This window comes from Lagenorhynchus albirostris, chromosome 2 (assembly GCF_949774975.1).
Source record: "Lagenorhynchus albirostris chromosome 2, mLagAlb1.1, whole genome shotgun sequence".
NCBI lineage: Eukaryota > Metazoa > Chordata > Mammalia > Artiodactyla > Delphinidae > Lagenorhynchus > Lagenorhynchus albirostris.
The window spans coordinates 5,027,284-5,041,458 of record NC_083096.1 but is presented as its reverse complement, the minus strand read 5'-3'; the positions used below and the strand labels follow the sequence as shown (position 1 = coordinate 5,041,458).

The 14,175-nt window shown below is 39.1% G+C and overlaps 1 protein-coding gene across 1 annotated transcript in view; it reads left to right on the top strand.

Moving 5' to 3' along the window:
- Window positions 1-14,175, top strand: part of CRB1 (crumbs cell polarity complex component 1) — a 267,118-nt gene that overhangs the window by 201,279 nt on the left and 51,664 nt on the right. The window contains exon 7 of the mRNA XM_060126919.1: window positions 13,047-14,003. Within this exon, the coding sequence (XP_059982902.1) occupies window positions 13,047-14,003 (957 nt within the window). The remainder of the gene's footprint in view (window positions 1-13,046; window positions 14,004-14,175) is intronic.

Here is a 14,175-nt window from a genome sequence, read left to right as displayed (position 1 = left end):
TCTTTTCCAATTTCATGCATAGATATTCAATGGATTTGAAGTTGCCATGAATTTCTTAACTGCTATTCAAAAGCAAAACAGAATAAAAAAGAGTTAAAACAAAACCAAAAAACAGCATTTCTGTTGTGAAGAAAAGTATAAAACCAAGCTCTAATTTTCCATGATAGAAGTTACCAAAAATGGCAATCTGTCCGTAGAGTCCCCCAAAACTCATTTTCTGTGGTAAAAGTGTCAATGTTCACTCTTGTGACTTAAAAAGGGGAGGCCCCAGGTGTAAGTAGGGACTAAGAATGTCACAAGTCTGCTTGGTAAGCAGCACAAACGGGTCTTACACTAAGCCCCACGGATCTGGCACCCAAACTAAGTCCTCACAACTCTCTGCCTGAAGGAAGAAGGTGACACACTTTTGGAAATGGAAGAAAATCATCAGAAACTGGTCCTGTCAACCTAGTAGGTGTTTGGATGGATATCTCTTTTTCTACAGAAAAATGTTTGGAGCCAGGACACAAGGTTTTCACATTTTAATGGTGGTGCTCATAGGTAACTCACTCTTTTCTTATTACTTGTATAAGGTAATTGGTACCATTGTTAGAGTTTTTAAGATGTTTATTTAGCAACTACTATTAATGCTATATTAGATATTATTATCAACTGAAAATTAGAAGTTTTGAGGAACAGAAAGTAATGAATAAAGGAAATACTTATGCAAGGAGTCCTTGGGCTTTAATTTTTTCTTGATTTCAATTTATTAAAATAAAAAAAACACCTAAGTCAATTAAAATAGAGAAAGATGAAACATATGTGTATATAAGTTTTTTCAGAAATAATATTCTGATAACTTCATTAACCATGACTTTCAATAAAGTGGGAATATAGCAAAGTCATTTTAATAGCCCGTGATATTTATATTAAACATAAAGTCTATGTCCTTTTTATCCATTAATATAATTTATTCTGATGTAAATATGGGATATTCCAGGTATAGGACTTTTCCCTATCCTGATTATTTTTTGAAATACAATCTTATCATAGAATCATATATGAATATAAAAGAATTTTAGAAAAATAAAAGGAGTGACCCTTTTGAATTAAATGAATTGACTTCACATAAACAAAATAACAGTCAGCTTCAAGCAGTTCACCTCGTACTATAAATACATGGACATAAATAACCAATTCATTGTCAACTAAAATACCCAGTTAAGAAGACTGAATGACACAGGTAATCCCACAAATATTACCTAATCCTTTTAACTTGATTGACAGCAGAGCTTCTTTGCTGAGCCAGTCAAATAGCCAATAAAAGAAGTTTCAATCTTTCTTCCTACTTTAGTTTTCCGGGTCCATCAAATAAATATGTCTAACCTTATTTTATGTTGGAGATATCAATAGAACAGATTTTAAACAAAGTAAAAGCATAAATTACTGTGTATCATTCTACTTTTAATATCTAATTCTTCTTATTTTCTTCAGACTGTTGACCTAAATTCGGGCTTTCTCTCCTTACTTTTTTTTTCCTCCATGAAGGTAAAATTTAAAACTAGTTTCTCTGTTTATATTTAAAGAAAATACATAATCAAGTGATTGATAGTTATGTTGTGAAAGATTAAATATATAAATTTTAGGAATTACAAGATAAAATACAGTAAGCAAACGTAAAGAAAGTATCACCCTCTGTACTTATTTGCTGACCAATGATAAATGAAAGAGTACTGTAAATTATAAAGGAATAAATGTCTGATACTAGGCCCTCATAATCTTAGGTGTGGACAGTTTTAACAACTGTCTAGCATGTTCCTGTCTCTGGTTTCTTCCCACTTCACTCTGTTACAGATCCCTGTGGGACTGGTCTTTACAAGAAACCACTTTGGTCTTCCATCCAACAACTACCAGTTTATTCCCCACTGCCTTCCAAAAATAAATAAGTAAACAAATTAATTTTTAAAAAATAATTAAAAACTCCCTAAATTCCAGACCTTCTTCACTCTGGCTACATTTAATCTTTCTGACTTGCTTTTCCTATGTAAATCCTCCATCCCAGCTAGATTGCCAAATGCACTGTCACCTCAAAATGGCGTATGCTTTTCCATGAAAGAGTTTTTGTGTATTCAGTTACTTCTGCCGATCTTTGTCATACTTGAAAACCTATCTGAAATCCTATCACTACAAAATCTTCCCAGCCCAGCCCAGCCTGAAGAGCTCTCTCTCCAGAGCAGCTGTTGTTCATACAATTCACTTGGAATTCATTATACACTGTTCAGTGTTCTCTTCAGTGTTGTCTTGATTTACACTATCATTTAACATTTGACAAATTTGTCTTGCTTTTCCATTAAACTCACTGAGGGCAAGGACCAGTTTTTATTCCATGTTATCCTCAGTATTCTATACATGGTAGATATGTAATCAACATTTGTTTATTGATGTAATTTAAAATTTTGAGTTTTCTTAAGATTTGTGATGATCTCTCATTCAGTGCTTTTTCTTTAAAACTTGGCTAAATCTTCTCTAATGTTCCCTGAGTTTGATCCTCACATATTTTCCATACACTCATTGAGAACCTGCCGTATGCAGTGCATTTTCCGTATTTTCAATGTATTTCTGTATTTCCGTTATGCTGTAAGCATATTGAGGTCAGGTCTGTCTCTTCTGCTTTGCGTATCTTACAATCCTCAGTGAGGGTCGTGTACAGAGTAGGGGTTTTGTAAATTTAAGAAAACAGTAAATTAAAGTTTCAACTAAGAGGTCAAAATATGGTTGCTGTCAGGAACCAAAGTGAATTATGAGAGACTGTAGTGCAGAATGTCAAAATCAAGACAGATGACAGACTTCAGGCTTTTGAAATGTTTGCTCATTTCAAGTGTATGTGAAGACTCTTGAGAGGCAGTTTTGTGTTTTTTTTTTAATAGTTAATTTTTTAATTTATTTTTGGTTGTGTTGGGTCTTCGCTGCTGTGAGCGGGCTTTCTCTAGTTGTGGCGAGCGGGGGCTACTCTTCGTTGCAGTGCACAGGCCTCTCCTCACGGTGGCTTCTCTTGTTGTGGAGCACGGGCTCGAGGCGTGCGGCCTTAGTAGTTGTGGCACGTGGGCTCAGCAGTCATGGCTTGCGGGCTCTAGGGTACAGGCTCAGTAGCTGTGGCGCGCGGGCTTAGTTGATCCGCGGCATGTGAGATCTTCCCGGACCAGGGATCAAACCCGTGTCCCCTGCATTGGCAGGCGGATTCCTATCTCCTGCACCACAAGGGAAGCCCTTGAGAGGCAGTTTGAAGGAGTGAGTCTGTGCAGTTTTCTCTGGAGACTTGCTGCTGTGCCAAGCTGTAGCCCAGCCCTCAAGTGTAGGGTTGGGAACTACATTGTAACCCCAATGAGTGGGAACAGCTTCAGTGAGACTCCAGTCTCACCCAAATTGGGGGAGAGAGGGGAAGGGCAACTTAGACTAGATTCTCCACCGACCTGAGGAATATAAAAGGTTTTTAAGGAAGTTTATTGTACTTAAGAGTCTGTACCATTTGTGTGAGAGGAACCCAAAGAGGGTTCACATTTGTTTTAAAGCTTATACCCCTTAACCATTCACAACTCTGCTACTTTTATTTTATCTTAGAAAGAGATGTCAATATAGACATATTTCAGGGTTAATAAAATTAACTTATCACAAAGATTTTTTTACAAATGGAGCTGTAAGGTTATATTTGAAAATAACCCTCTTAAAACCAGCCAACATCCTTACAACAAACTTTTACTGCTGTAACTGCTAGAATTACCAAAAAAACATAGTTTCATCTTTGTACATCTGTGGGGATATGACCTGAGACCATAATTCCTCTCCCCCACTCCCACCCTTTAAAGAAATATGTGTTTTTCTCTAGAATGATTCTAAAATAGTGTCTGCACTTTTTGTAACATCTTTATTGGAGTATGATTACTTTACAATGTTGTGTTAGTTTCTGCTGTATAACAAAGTGAATCAGTTATACATATACATATATCCCCATATCTCCTACCTCTTGTGTCTCCCTCCCACCCTCCCTATCCCACTCCTCTAGGTGGTCACAAAGCACCGAGCTGATCACCCTGTGCTATGTGGCTGCTTCCCACTAGCTATCTGTTTTACATTTGGCAGTGTATATATGTCCATGCCACTCTCTCACTTTGTCCCAGCTTACCCTTCCCCCTCCCCATGTCCTCAAGTCCATTCTCTACATCTGCGTCTTTATTCCTGTCCCGCCCCTAGGTCTTCAGAACAATCTTTTTTTTAGCATGCTTTTTTTTTTTTCTCTCTTTCTGACTTACTTCACTCTGTATGTCAGACTCTAGGTCCATTAACATCACTACAAATAACTCAATTCCGTTTCATTTTATGGCTGAGTAATATTCCATCTTCTTTATCCATTCATCTGTTGATGGACACTTAGGTTGCTTCCATGTCCTGGCTATTGTAAATAGTGCTGCAGTGAACATTGTAGTACATAACTCTTGGAATTATGATTTTCTCAGGGTATATGCCCAGTAATGGGATTGCTTGGTCATATGATAGTTCTATTTATAGTTTTTTAAGGAACCTCCATACCGTTCTCTATAGTGGCTGTATCAACTTACATTCCCACCAACAGTGCAAGAGGGTTCCCCTTTTCTCCACACCCTCTCCAGCATTTACTGTTTGTAGATTTTTTGATGATGGCCATTCTGACTGGTGTGAGATGATATCTCATTGTAGTTTTGATTTGCATTTCTCTAATGATTAGTGATTTTGAGCATCCTTTCATGTGTTTGTTGGCAATCTGTATATCTTCTTTGGAGAAATGTCTGTTTAGGTCTTCTGCCCATTTTTGGATTGGGTTGTTTGTTTTTTTGATATTGAGCTACATGAGCTGCTTGTATATTTTGGAGATTAATCCTTTGTCAGTTGCTTTGCTTGCAAATATTTTCTCCCCTTCTGAGTGTTGTCTTTTCATTTTGTTAATGGTTTCCTTTGCTGTGCAAAAACTTTCAAGTTTCATTAGGTCCCATTTGTTTATTTTTGTTTTTATTTCCTTTTCTCTAGGAGGTGGGTCAAAAAGGATCTTGCTGTGATTTATGTCATAGAGTGTTCTGCCTATGTTTTCCTCTAAGAGTTTGATAGTTTCTGGCCTTACATTTAGGTCTTTAACCATTTTGAGTTTGTGTATGGTGTTGGAGAATGTTCTAATTTCATTCTTTCACATGTAGCTGTCCAGTTTTCCCAGCACCACTTATTGAAGAGACTGTCTTTTTGTCCATTGTATATTCTTGCCTCGTTTATCAAAGATACGATGACCATATGTGCGTAGGTTTATACTGGGCTTTCTATCCTGTCCCATTGATCTATATTTCTGTTTTTGTGCCAGTACTATACTGTCTTGATTACTGTAGCTTTGTAGTATAGTCTGAAGTCAGGGAGCCTTATTCCTCCAGCTCTGTTTTTCTTTCTCAAGATTGCTTTGGCTATTCGGGGTCTTTTGTGTTCCCATACATATTGTGACATTTTTTGTTCTAGTTCTGTGAAAAATGCCATTGGTGGTTTGATAGGGATTGCACTGAATCTGTAGATTGCTATGGGTAATATAGTCATTTTCACAATGTTGATTCTTCCATCCAAGAACATGGTATATCTCTCCATCTGTTTGTATCATCTTTAATTTCTTTCATCAGCGTCTTATAGTTTTCTGCATACAGGTCTTTTGTCTCCTTAGGTAGGTTTATTCCTAGGTATATTATTCTTTTTGTTGCAATGGCAAATGGGAGTGTTTCCTTAATTTTTCTTTCAGATTCTTCATCATTGGGGTATAGGAGTGGAAGAGATTTCTGTGCATTAATTTTGTATCCTGCTACTTTACCAAATTCATTGATTAGCTCTAGTGGTTTTCTGGTAGCATCTTTAGGATTCTCTACGTATAGTATCATGTCATCTGCAAACAGTGACAGCTTTACTTCTTCTTTTCCAATTTGGATTCCTTTTATTTCTTTTACTTCTCTGACTGCTGTGTCTAAAACTTCCAAAACTATGTTGAATAATAGTAGTGAGAGTGGGCAACCTTGTCTTGTTCCTGATCTTAGTGGAAATGGTTTCAGTTTTTCACCATTGGGAACGTTGTTGGCTGTGGGTTTGTCATATATGGCCTTTATTATGTTGAGGTAAGTTCCCTCTGTGCCTACTTTCTGGAGAGTTTTTGTCATAAATGGGTGTGGAATTTTATCAAAAGCTTTTTCTGCATCTATGGAGATGATTATATGGTTTTTCTCCTTCAGTTTGTTAATATCGTGTGTCACATTGATTGATTTGCGTATATTGAAGAATCCTTGCATTCCTGGGATCAACCCCACTTGATCATGGTGTATGATCCTTTTAAGGTGCTGCTGGTTTCTGTTTGCTAGTATTTTGTTGAGGATTTTTGCATCTATATTCATCAATGATATTGGCCTGTAGTTTTCTTTTTTTGTAACATCTTTCTCTGGTTTTGGTATCAGGGTGATGGTGGCCTTATAGAATGAGTTTGGGAGTGTTCCTCCCTCTCCTATATTTTGAAAGAGTTTGAGAAGGGTAGGTGTTTGCTCTTCTCTAAATGTTTGATAGAATTCGCCTGTGAAGCCATCTGGTCCTGGGCTTTTGTTTGTTGGAAGATTTTTAATCACAGTCTCAATTTCAGTGCTTGTGATTCATCTTTATATTTTCTGTTTCTTCCTGGTTCAGTCTCGGAAAGTTTTGCTTTTCTAAGAATGTGTCCATTTCTTCCAGGTCGTCCACTTTATTGGCATAGAGTTGCTTGTAGTAATGTCGCGTGATCCTTTGTATTTCTGCAATGTCAGTTGTTACTTCTCCTTTTACATTTCTAATTCTGTTGATTTGAGTCTTCTCCCTCTTTTTCTTGATGAGTCTGGCTAATGGTTTATCAATTTTGTTTATCTTCTCAAAGAACCAGCTTTTAGTTTCATTGATCTTTGCTATTGTTTCCTTCATTTCTTTTTCACTTATTTCTGATCTGATCTTTATGATTTCTTTCCTTCTGCTAACGTTGGTGGTCTTCTTGTTCTCCTTTTCTAATTGCTTTAGGTGTAAGGTTAGGTTGTTTATTTGAGATTTTTCTTGTTTCTTGAGGTAGGATTGTATTGCTATTGACTTCCCTCTTAGAACTGCTTTTGCTGCATCCCATAGGTTTGGGCTGTTGTGTTTTCATTGTCCTTTGTTTCTAGGTTTTTTTGATTTCCTCTTTGATTTCTTCAGTGATCTCTTGGTTATTTAGTAGCGTATTGTTTAGCCTCCATGTGTTTGTATTTTTTACAGTTTTTTTCTTGTAATTGATATCTAGTCTCACAGCATTGTGGTCAGAAAAGATACTTGGTACAACTTAAATTTTCTTAAATTTACCAAGGCTAGATTTGTGACCTAAGGTATGATCTATCCTGGAGAATGTTCCATGAGCACTTGAGAAGAAAGTGTAATCTACTGGTTTTGGATGGAATGTCCTATAAATATCAATTAAGTCCATCTCATTTAATGTATCATTTAAAGCTTGTGTTTCCTTATTTGTTTTCATTTTGGTTGACCTGTCCATTGGTGAAAGTCGGGTGTTAAAGTCCCCTACTATTATTGTGTTGCCATCCATTTCCCCTTTTATGGCTGTTAGCATTTGCCTTATGTATTGAGATGCTCCTATGTTGGGTGCATAAGTATTTACCATTGTTATATCTTCTTGCATTGATCCCTTGATCATTATGTTGTGTCCTTCTTTTTGTCTTCTAATAGTCTTTATTTTAAAGTCTATTTTTTCTGATATGAGAATTGCTATTCCAGCTTTCTTTTGATTTCCATTTGTATGGAATATCTTTTTCCATCCTCTCACTTTCAGTCTGTATGTGTCCCTAGGTCTGAAGTGGGTCTCTTATAGACAGCATGTATATGGGTCTTGTTTTTGTATCTATTCAGCCAGTTTATGTCTTTTGGTTGGAGCATTTAATCCATTTGCATTTAAGGTAATTATCAGTGTGTATGTTCCTATTACCATTTTCTTAATTATTTTGGGTTTGTTATTATAGGTCTTTTCCTTCTCTTGTGTTTCCTGCCTAGAGAAGTTCCTTTAGCATTTGTTGTAAAGCTGGTTTGGTGGTGCTGAATTCTCTTAGCTTTTGCTTGTCTGTAAAGGTTTTAATTTCTCTGTCAAATCTGAATGAGATCCCTGCTGGGTAGAGTAATCTTGGTTGTAGGTTTTTCTCCTTCATCACTTTAAATATGTCCTGCCAGTCCCTCCTGGCTTGCAGAGTTTCTGCTGCAAGGTTAGCTGTTACCCTTATGAGGATTTCCTTGTATGTTATTTGTTGCTTTTCCCTTGCTGCTTTTAATAGTTTTTCTTTGTGTTTAATTTTTGATAGTTTGATTAACATGTGTCTTGGTGTGTTTCTCCTTGGATTTATCCTGTATGGGACTCTCTGTGCTTCCTGGACTTGACTATTTCCTTTCCCATATTAGGGAAGTTTTCAACTATAATCTCTTCAAATATTTTCTCAGTCCCTTTCTTTTTCTCTTCTTCTTCTGGGATCCCTATGATTTGAATGTTGGTAGGTTTAATGTTGTCCCAGAGGTCTCTGAGACTGTCCTCATTTCTTTTCATTCTTTTTTCTTTATTCTGCACTGCAGTAGTTATATCCATTATTTTATCTTCCAGGTCATGTATCCTTTCTTCTGCCTCAGTTATTCTGCTATTGAGTCCTTCTAGAGAATTTTTAATTTAATTTATTGTGTTGTTCATCATTGTTTGTTTGCTCTTTAGTTCTTCTAGGTCCTTGTTAAATGTTTCTTGTGTTTTCTCCATTCTATTTACAAGATTTTGGATCATCTTTACTATCATTACTCTGAATTCTTTTTCAGGTAGACTGCCTGTTTCCTCTCATTTGTTTGGTCTGGTGGGTTTTTACCTTGCTCCTTCATCTGCTGCATATTTCTCTGTCTTCTCGTTTTTCTTAACTTACTGTGTTTGGGGTGTCCTTTTCACAGGCTGCATGTTCGTAGTTCCCATTTTTTTTGGTGTCTGTCCTCAGTGTGTAATTTTGGTTCAGTGGGTTGCGTAGGCGTCCTGGTGGAGGGAACTGGTGCCTGTGTTCTGGTAGATGAGGCTGGATCTTGTCTTTCTGGTGGGCAGGACCACGTCCGGTCGTGTGTTTTGGGGTGTCTGTGATCTTGGCATGGTTTTAGGCAGCCTCTCTGCTAATGGGTGGGGTTGTGTTCCTGTCTTACTAGTTGTTTGGCATCGGGTGTCCAGCACTGGAGCTTGCTGGTCGTTGAGTGGAGCTGGGTTTTAGTGTTGAGATGGAGATCTCTGGAAGAGCTCTCGCTGATTGATATTACGTGGGGCCAGGAGGTCTCTAGTGGACCAATGTCCTGAACTCAGCTCTCCCACCTCAGAGGCTCAGGCCTGACAGCCAGCCAGAGCACCAAGACCCTGTCAGCCACACAGCTTTTGGGAAATCTGAGGTCTTCTGCCAGCATTCAGTAGGTGTTCTGTAGGAGTTGTTCCACATGTAGGTGTATTTTTGATGTATTTGTGGGGAGGAAGGTGATCTCCACGTCTTACTCCTCTGCCATCGTAAAGGTCCTCTATCTGTCTGCATATTTTAAGAAAATGCTAGAGACATTATATGTATGCCATTACAAAAGTATGAGGAGGCCTATGTATTCTACTGTTTACCATTGCATTAAGCTGCACAAAGTTTATGCATTTTTTAATGCATTTTTCTCTTCTTTCTAAGCTCAGTATTCTTGTGAGCTAACATTTCCTGAATGGTTTCTTCTCTGCTCCCTCCCTCCCCCCTTTTCTTCTCCTTTTTTTTTTTTTTTCCCTTTCATCTTTCCTTCTCTTTCTTTCTTTTTCAGAAACCACCTTATCTATTTTTAGGTGTTTCAAATTCTTAAAATGTGAACTGTTGGATGGTCTGAAATTTGGCCCTCTAATGACTCTGGGCTTTCATGGCCTGCACATGATTTTATTTCATCAGAACTTCATGTATTTGGACAGTAATAAACAACACATAGTCTAAGCAGTTCTGAAAACTCTTTTCAAAAAAAAAAAAAAGATGAAAGGTTGTGACTGCTCACCTGGGGCAGCAGGAAAGAGAGAGAAAGAAGGGGAATTGCTGCTGGGCTGTGCTGGGCTGGGCTGTGCTGGGCTGGTCAACAACCATGCTCCCCTCCACCTGCAGGGCAGAGGCCCGAGGACCTGGGGTCCTTGGGGAGTCACGGGAGGAGGGTCAGTCAGTGGTCAGTGTAAAACGGGTCCTGGTCCCCCTCAGAAGGCACAGGAAGAACAACAGACAGAGTTGGTGATGTCAAGTAAACCTTAGGAAGCCAATGAGGAAGGGGGCTGGGGGAGGGACAACATGAGAACAAGGCCTTGTGGCTGGAGTCTCAGCTGGAGCGATGGACCAGGGGGCTCCAAGGACCCCACAAAGAGCCCCGGGATAAAAGTCACCTTGAAACACCTGCCAGTCTCAGAGAGAGTGGAGCCATCTAACACCGGCACCAGTCAGGGGAAACTTTCTGAACCCTTCTGACACTCAGGCAGAAGTCTGGAGGTGGGGAGGGGAAGGGAAAAAGAAGGGGGCACCCTTCCTGGTCCTTTTTCAAGACAGCCTGAAGTCGACCTAACAGACAAAGAAAAAGGATTCAATTCCAAAGTGCACTGAAACTTACATTTCTTATGACTGGCCATCCTACTCATTATAGGTCTTTAAAATGTGATCTTAAGACTTATTAATCAAGGCTGAACAGAAAAGACTTGGGGTCTGTAGGAGATTTTATCCCCCATTAAATATGTTTAAAGGCACAATGGGTGGGAAAAAAGAGTTTTTCTTCAATTATAACTCATGAGCTGTTCAGCATTCCTCTTAATTAAATGCTTACGGTTTGATTTTTTTGTGTTTTCAAAATCCTGTGAAAATCAAATTTAACTATCTTCTAATAACAAAAGTTTGAACTTTTCGTAAGTTCAGTTAAATGAAACTTGCATTCTAACATTCCTTTAAAATATAGCCTGTAATTTCTGTGTCAGTTCTGTTACCTATGAGGATGATTATAGATCACATAAATCAGTTTGATTTAGTTTTATTTTTTCTACTCATCCAGCTTTTTATAACACACATATGCACAGCACTGTGCAGGGACTGTGGGAGACTCTAAGACTGTAACACGTTCCCTCCTTTCACAGAGCTTGAAATACTTTTGGATTAACAAAGATTGTATGAAAGTAATCCAAGTAAAGTAAAATATAAGTACAGGAGGGTCCAATCAAGGGTCTAAATATATGGTACATAAATGGCTGTGGGCAAAAATTTAACCACTGTGCCACCAGGTAAATTTATCTCAAAATAGACACAAAAAGAGCACTTTGGGCTCTGGAGCAGATGAGGTTAAATGCAGTATAAAAATTTTAATCACCTTACAAAGGTCATCATTAATCAATTCATACAAAAATTAATTACCTAGTGCCAAACGTGAGCCAGGCATCGTGCTGTGCTTTAGACATACGTTGGTAAATCAAACATCTTCCCTTCCCTCGTGAAGAGCATGATCTAATGAGATTCCAGCCTAATATGCTGTCCAAGTCAATCTCTCATTATGTAAAGTTATGCAATTTGTGGGTCATTCCGTATGCCCACACTTTCTAAATAGTCTCTCTCAATGATGACAGTGCTATTTGATTTTGTCATGCGAGGGTAATTTCTTTGGTTATTACTTTTTAATTACAGCCAACACTTACTGAGAAGTCACTTATATATCAAGCAATGTTATGAGCATCTTATGTGTCTTTACTCACTTAACCTTTAAAAAGCCCTGTGATACAGATACTATTTTTAACCCCATTTTATAGATCAGAAGACCTAGACACAAAAAATAAATGTAACCTACTCACTGCCTAGCTGGGATTCAGATCCAACATTATCAATATAGGAGCCTTTGATTAAATTTAAGAAGCACACACTTAGGCGTGGAGTTAAATGGGAAAATAGGACAGACATGTTAGTAATAACAAAAAACAAGAATGCACTAAGTTATCAATTAAAAAACAGAAAGTGTCAGATTGGATTTTAAAACCAGATTGTAGAAGTGCTTTGGAGTTTAGACGTCAATCTTTCTAAGCCTCAGTGTTGTCTGTGAAAGAGAGCTAAGTCTATCTGCCTTGAAAACCTCAGGAGATTGCTGTAAACACAAACACATAACGTGGATGATGGTGCTGTCGAAGCCACAGAGTCCTATACATATGTCAGTTTTTGTTAACACTATTTGTTCATTTGAACTTCGTTAAGAAGCAATAGCCATCACTCTTAAAAAGTGTTATAGTTCTTTTTGTTACCTGGATTAAATGAATTCTAACAATTCTCTAATTAGATACCTTTTTTTTTGACTTAGAACCAGGAAAAAGAAAGTAAAGAAACTAGAAACCGGAACTTGTTATTGGATAGATTTCATGGTTTATACTAGACTTGTGGAGAGGAGGTTATGGGACCTTCCATTCTCCTCAGAAGCCCTCCACAGAGAGAGTTGTCTGGACTGTCTGCGTGTCTAGGGATTACGGGGAAGTGCAAAAAATGGAAAAGGCAGATCGCTGTTTCCAAGTAGAATAGAGTGAAATTAGCAGCCCAGGGCAAGATAAACAATATCTGGGAACTAAGTCCCCAAGTAAGTAATTTGTGTCTAGCATTGTTCCCAATAGCAATCTAACTCTCTCTCTTTTAAAAAAATTTTTATGATATTCAGTGTCACATATATATCTGACAATGATAGTTTGAGTCAACCACTCTTTTTGGCAAATAACCTATTTCTAGAGGGAGAATTCAAGGTTCACCATGACTGCACTTCTGTGCACCATACGTGCAGAATGATGGAATTGGTATCAGCTCCTCAGTCTCTAGTCACATTTCGCTCTGTTACACTCCTACACCTGAGCTGGTTCTGCACCTCCAAAAGATTATACATAAAGATTATGTGAAAGTTCTATTTTTGATCTGAATATATGTAATTTCAATCTATTCTTTATCACTGAACAGGGGTCCACTGTGAAGAGGACGTCGATGAGTGCTCTTCAAGCCCTTGCCAAAACGGTGGTACCTGTGAGAACTTGCCTGGGACTTACACTTGCCGTTGCCCATTTGATAACCATTCTGGAGCATTTTACGGAGGAAGGAACTGTTCTGATTTGCTCCTCAGCTGTACTGATCACCCATGTCTAAATAATGGAACATGCGTCCCTCACCTCCGCAATGGCCAGCATGGATTCGGCTGCCTGTGTCCCTCTGGCTATACTGGGTCACGGTGTGAAACGGTCACCACACTTTCTTTTGAGGGTGATGGCTTCCTGTGGGTCCCAAGTGGCTCAGTGACAGCCAAGGACTCCGGTTGTACAATAGCCCTCAGGTTTCAGACTGTCCAGCCAGTGGCACTTCTACTCTTCCGAGGTGACAGGGACGTGTTTGTGGTACTGGAGCTGCTCAGTGGCTACGTCCACTTATCAGTTCAAGTCAGGGATCAGCCAAAGGTGGTCCTGTTCATCTCCCACAGCACCAGCGACGGGGAGTGGCATGCGGTGGAGGTGACGTTTGCAGAGGCTGTGACCCTTGCCTTACTTGACGAGTCTTGCCTGGGAACATGCATCACAAGAGCTCCTTCTCCATTTGGAAGCGATGGGTCAACATGTGCTTTACAAAACTCCTTTTTGGGGGGTTTACCAGAGGGAACAGCCCACAGTGGTGTTGCCCTGCTTAACGTCTATAATAGACCATCCATACCTTCGCTTGTGGGCTGCCTCCAAGATGTTCAACTTGACTCGAATCCCATCACCCTGGAGAACATCTCGTCTGGGTGGTCATTAAATGTCAAGGCAGGCTGCACGAGAAAGGACTGGTGTGAGAGCCAACCCTGTCACAACAGAGGACGCTGCCTCAACTTGTGGCTTAGTTACCAGTGTGATTGCTACCGGCCCTACCGAGGCCGGAGCTGTCACAGAGGTGAGAGGGGCAGGGCGCCAGGAAGGCTGTGCCTCAGAGCAGAGCTGGGACAAAACAGCCAGGCCGTTCCTGCTGGTTATGAATCATCAGGAGCCCTCAGGACTCTGCGGCTGGCTGCCCACTGACAGGAAAAGGAAGAGGCTGATGATGTACCTTAATTAAATCTGAGTGG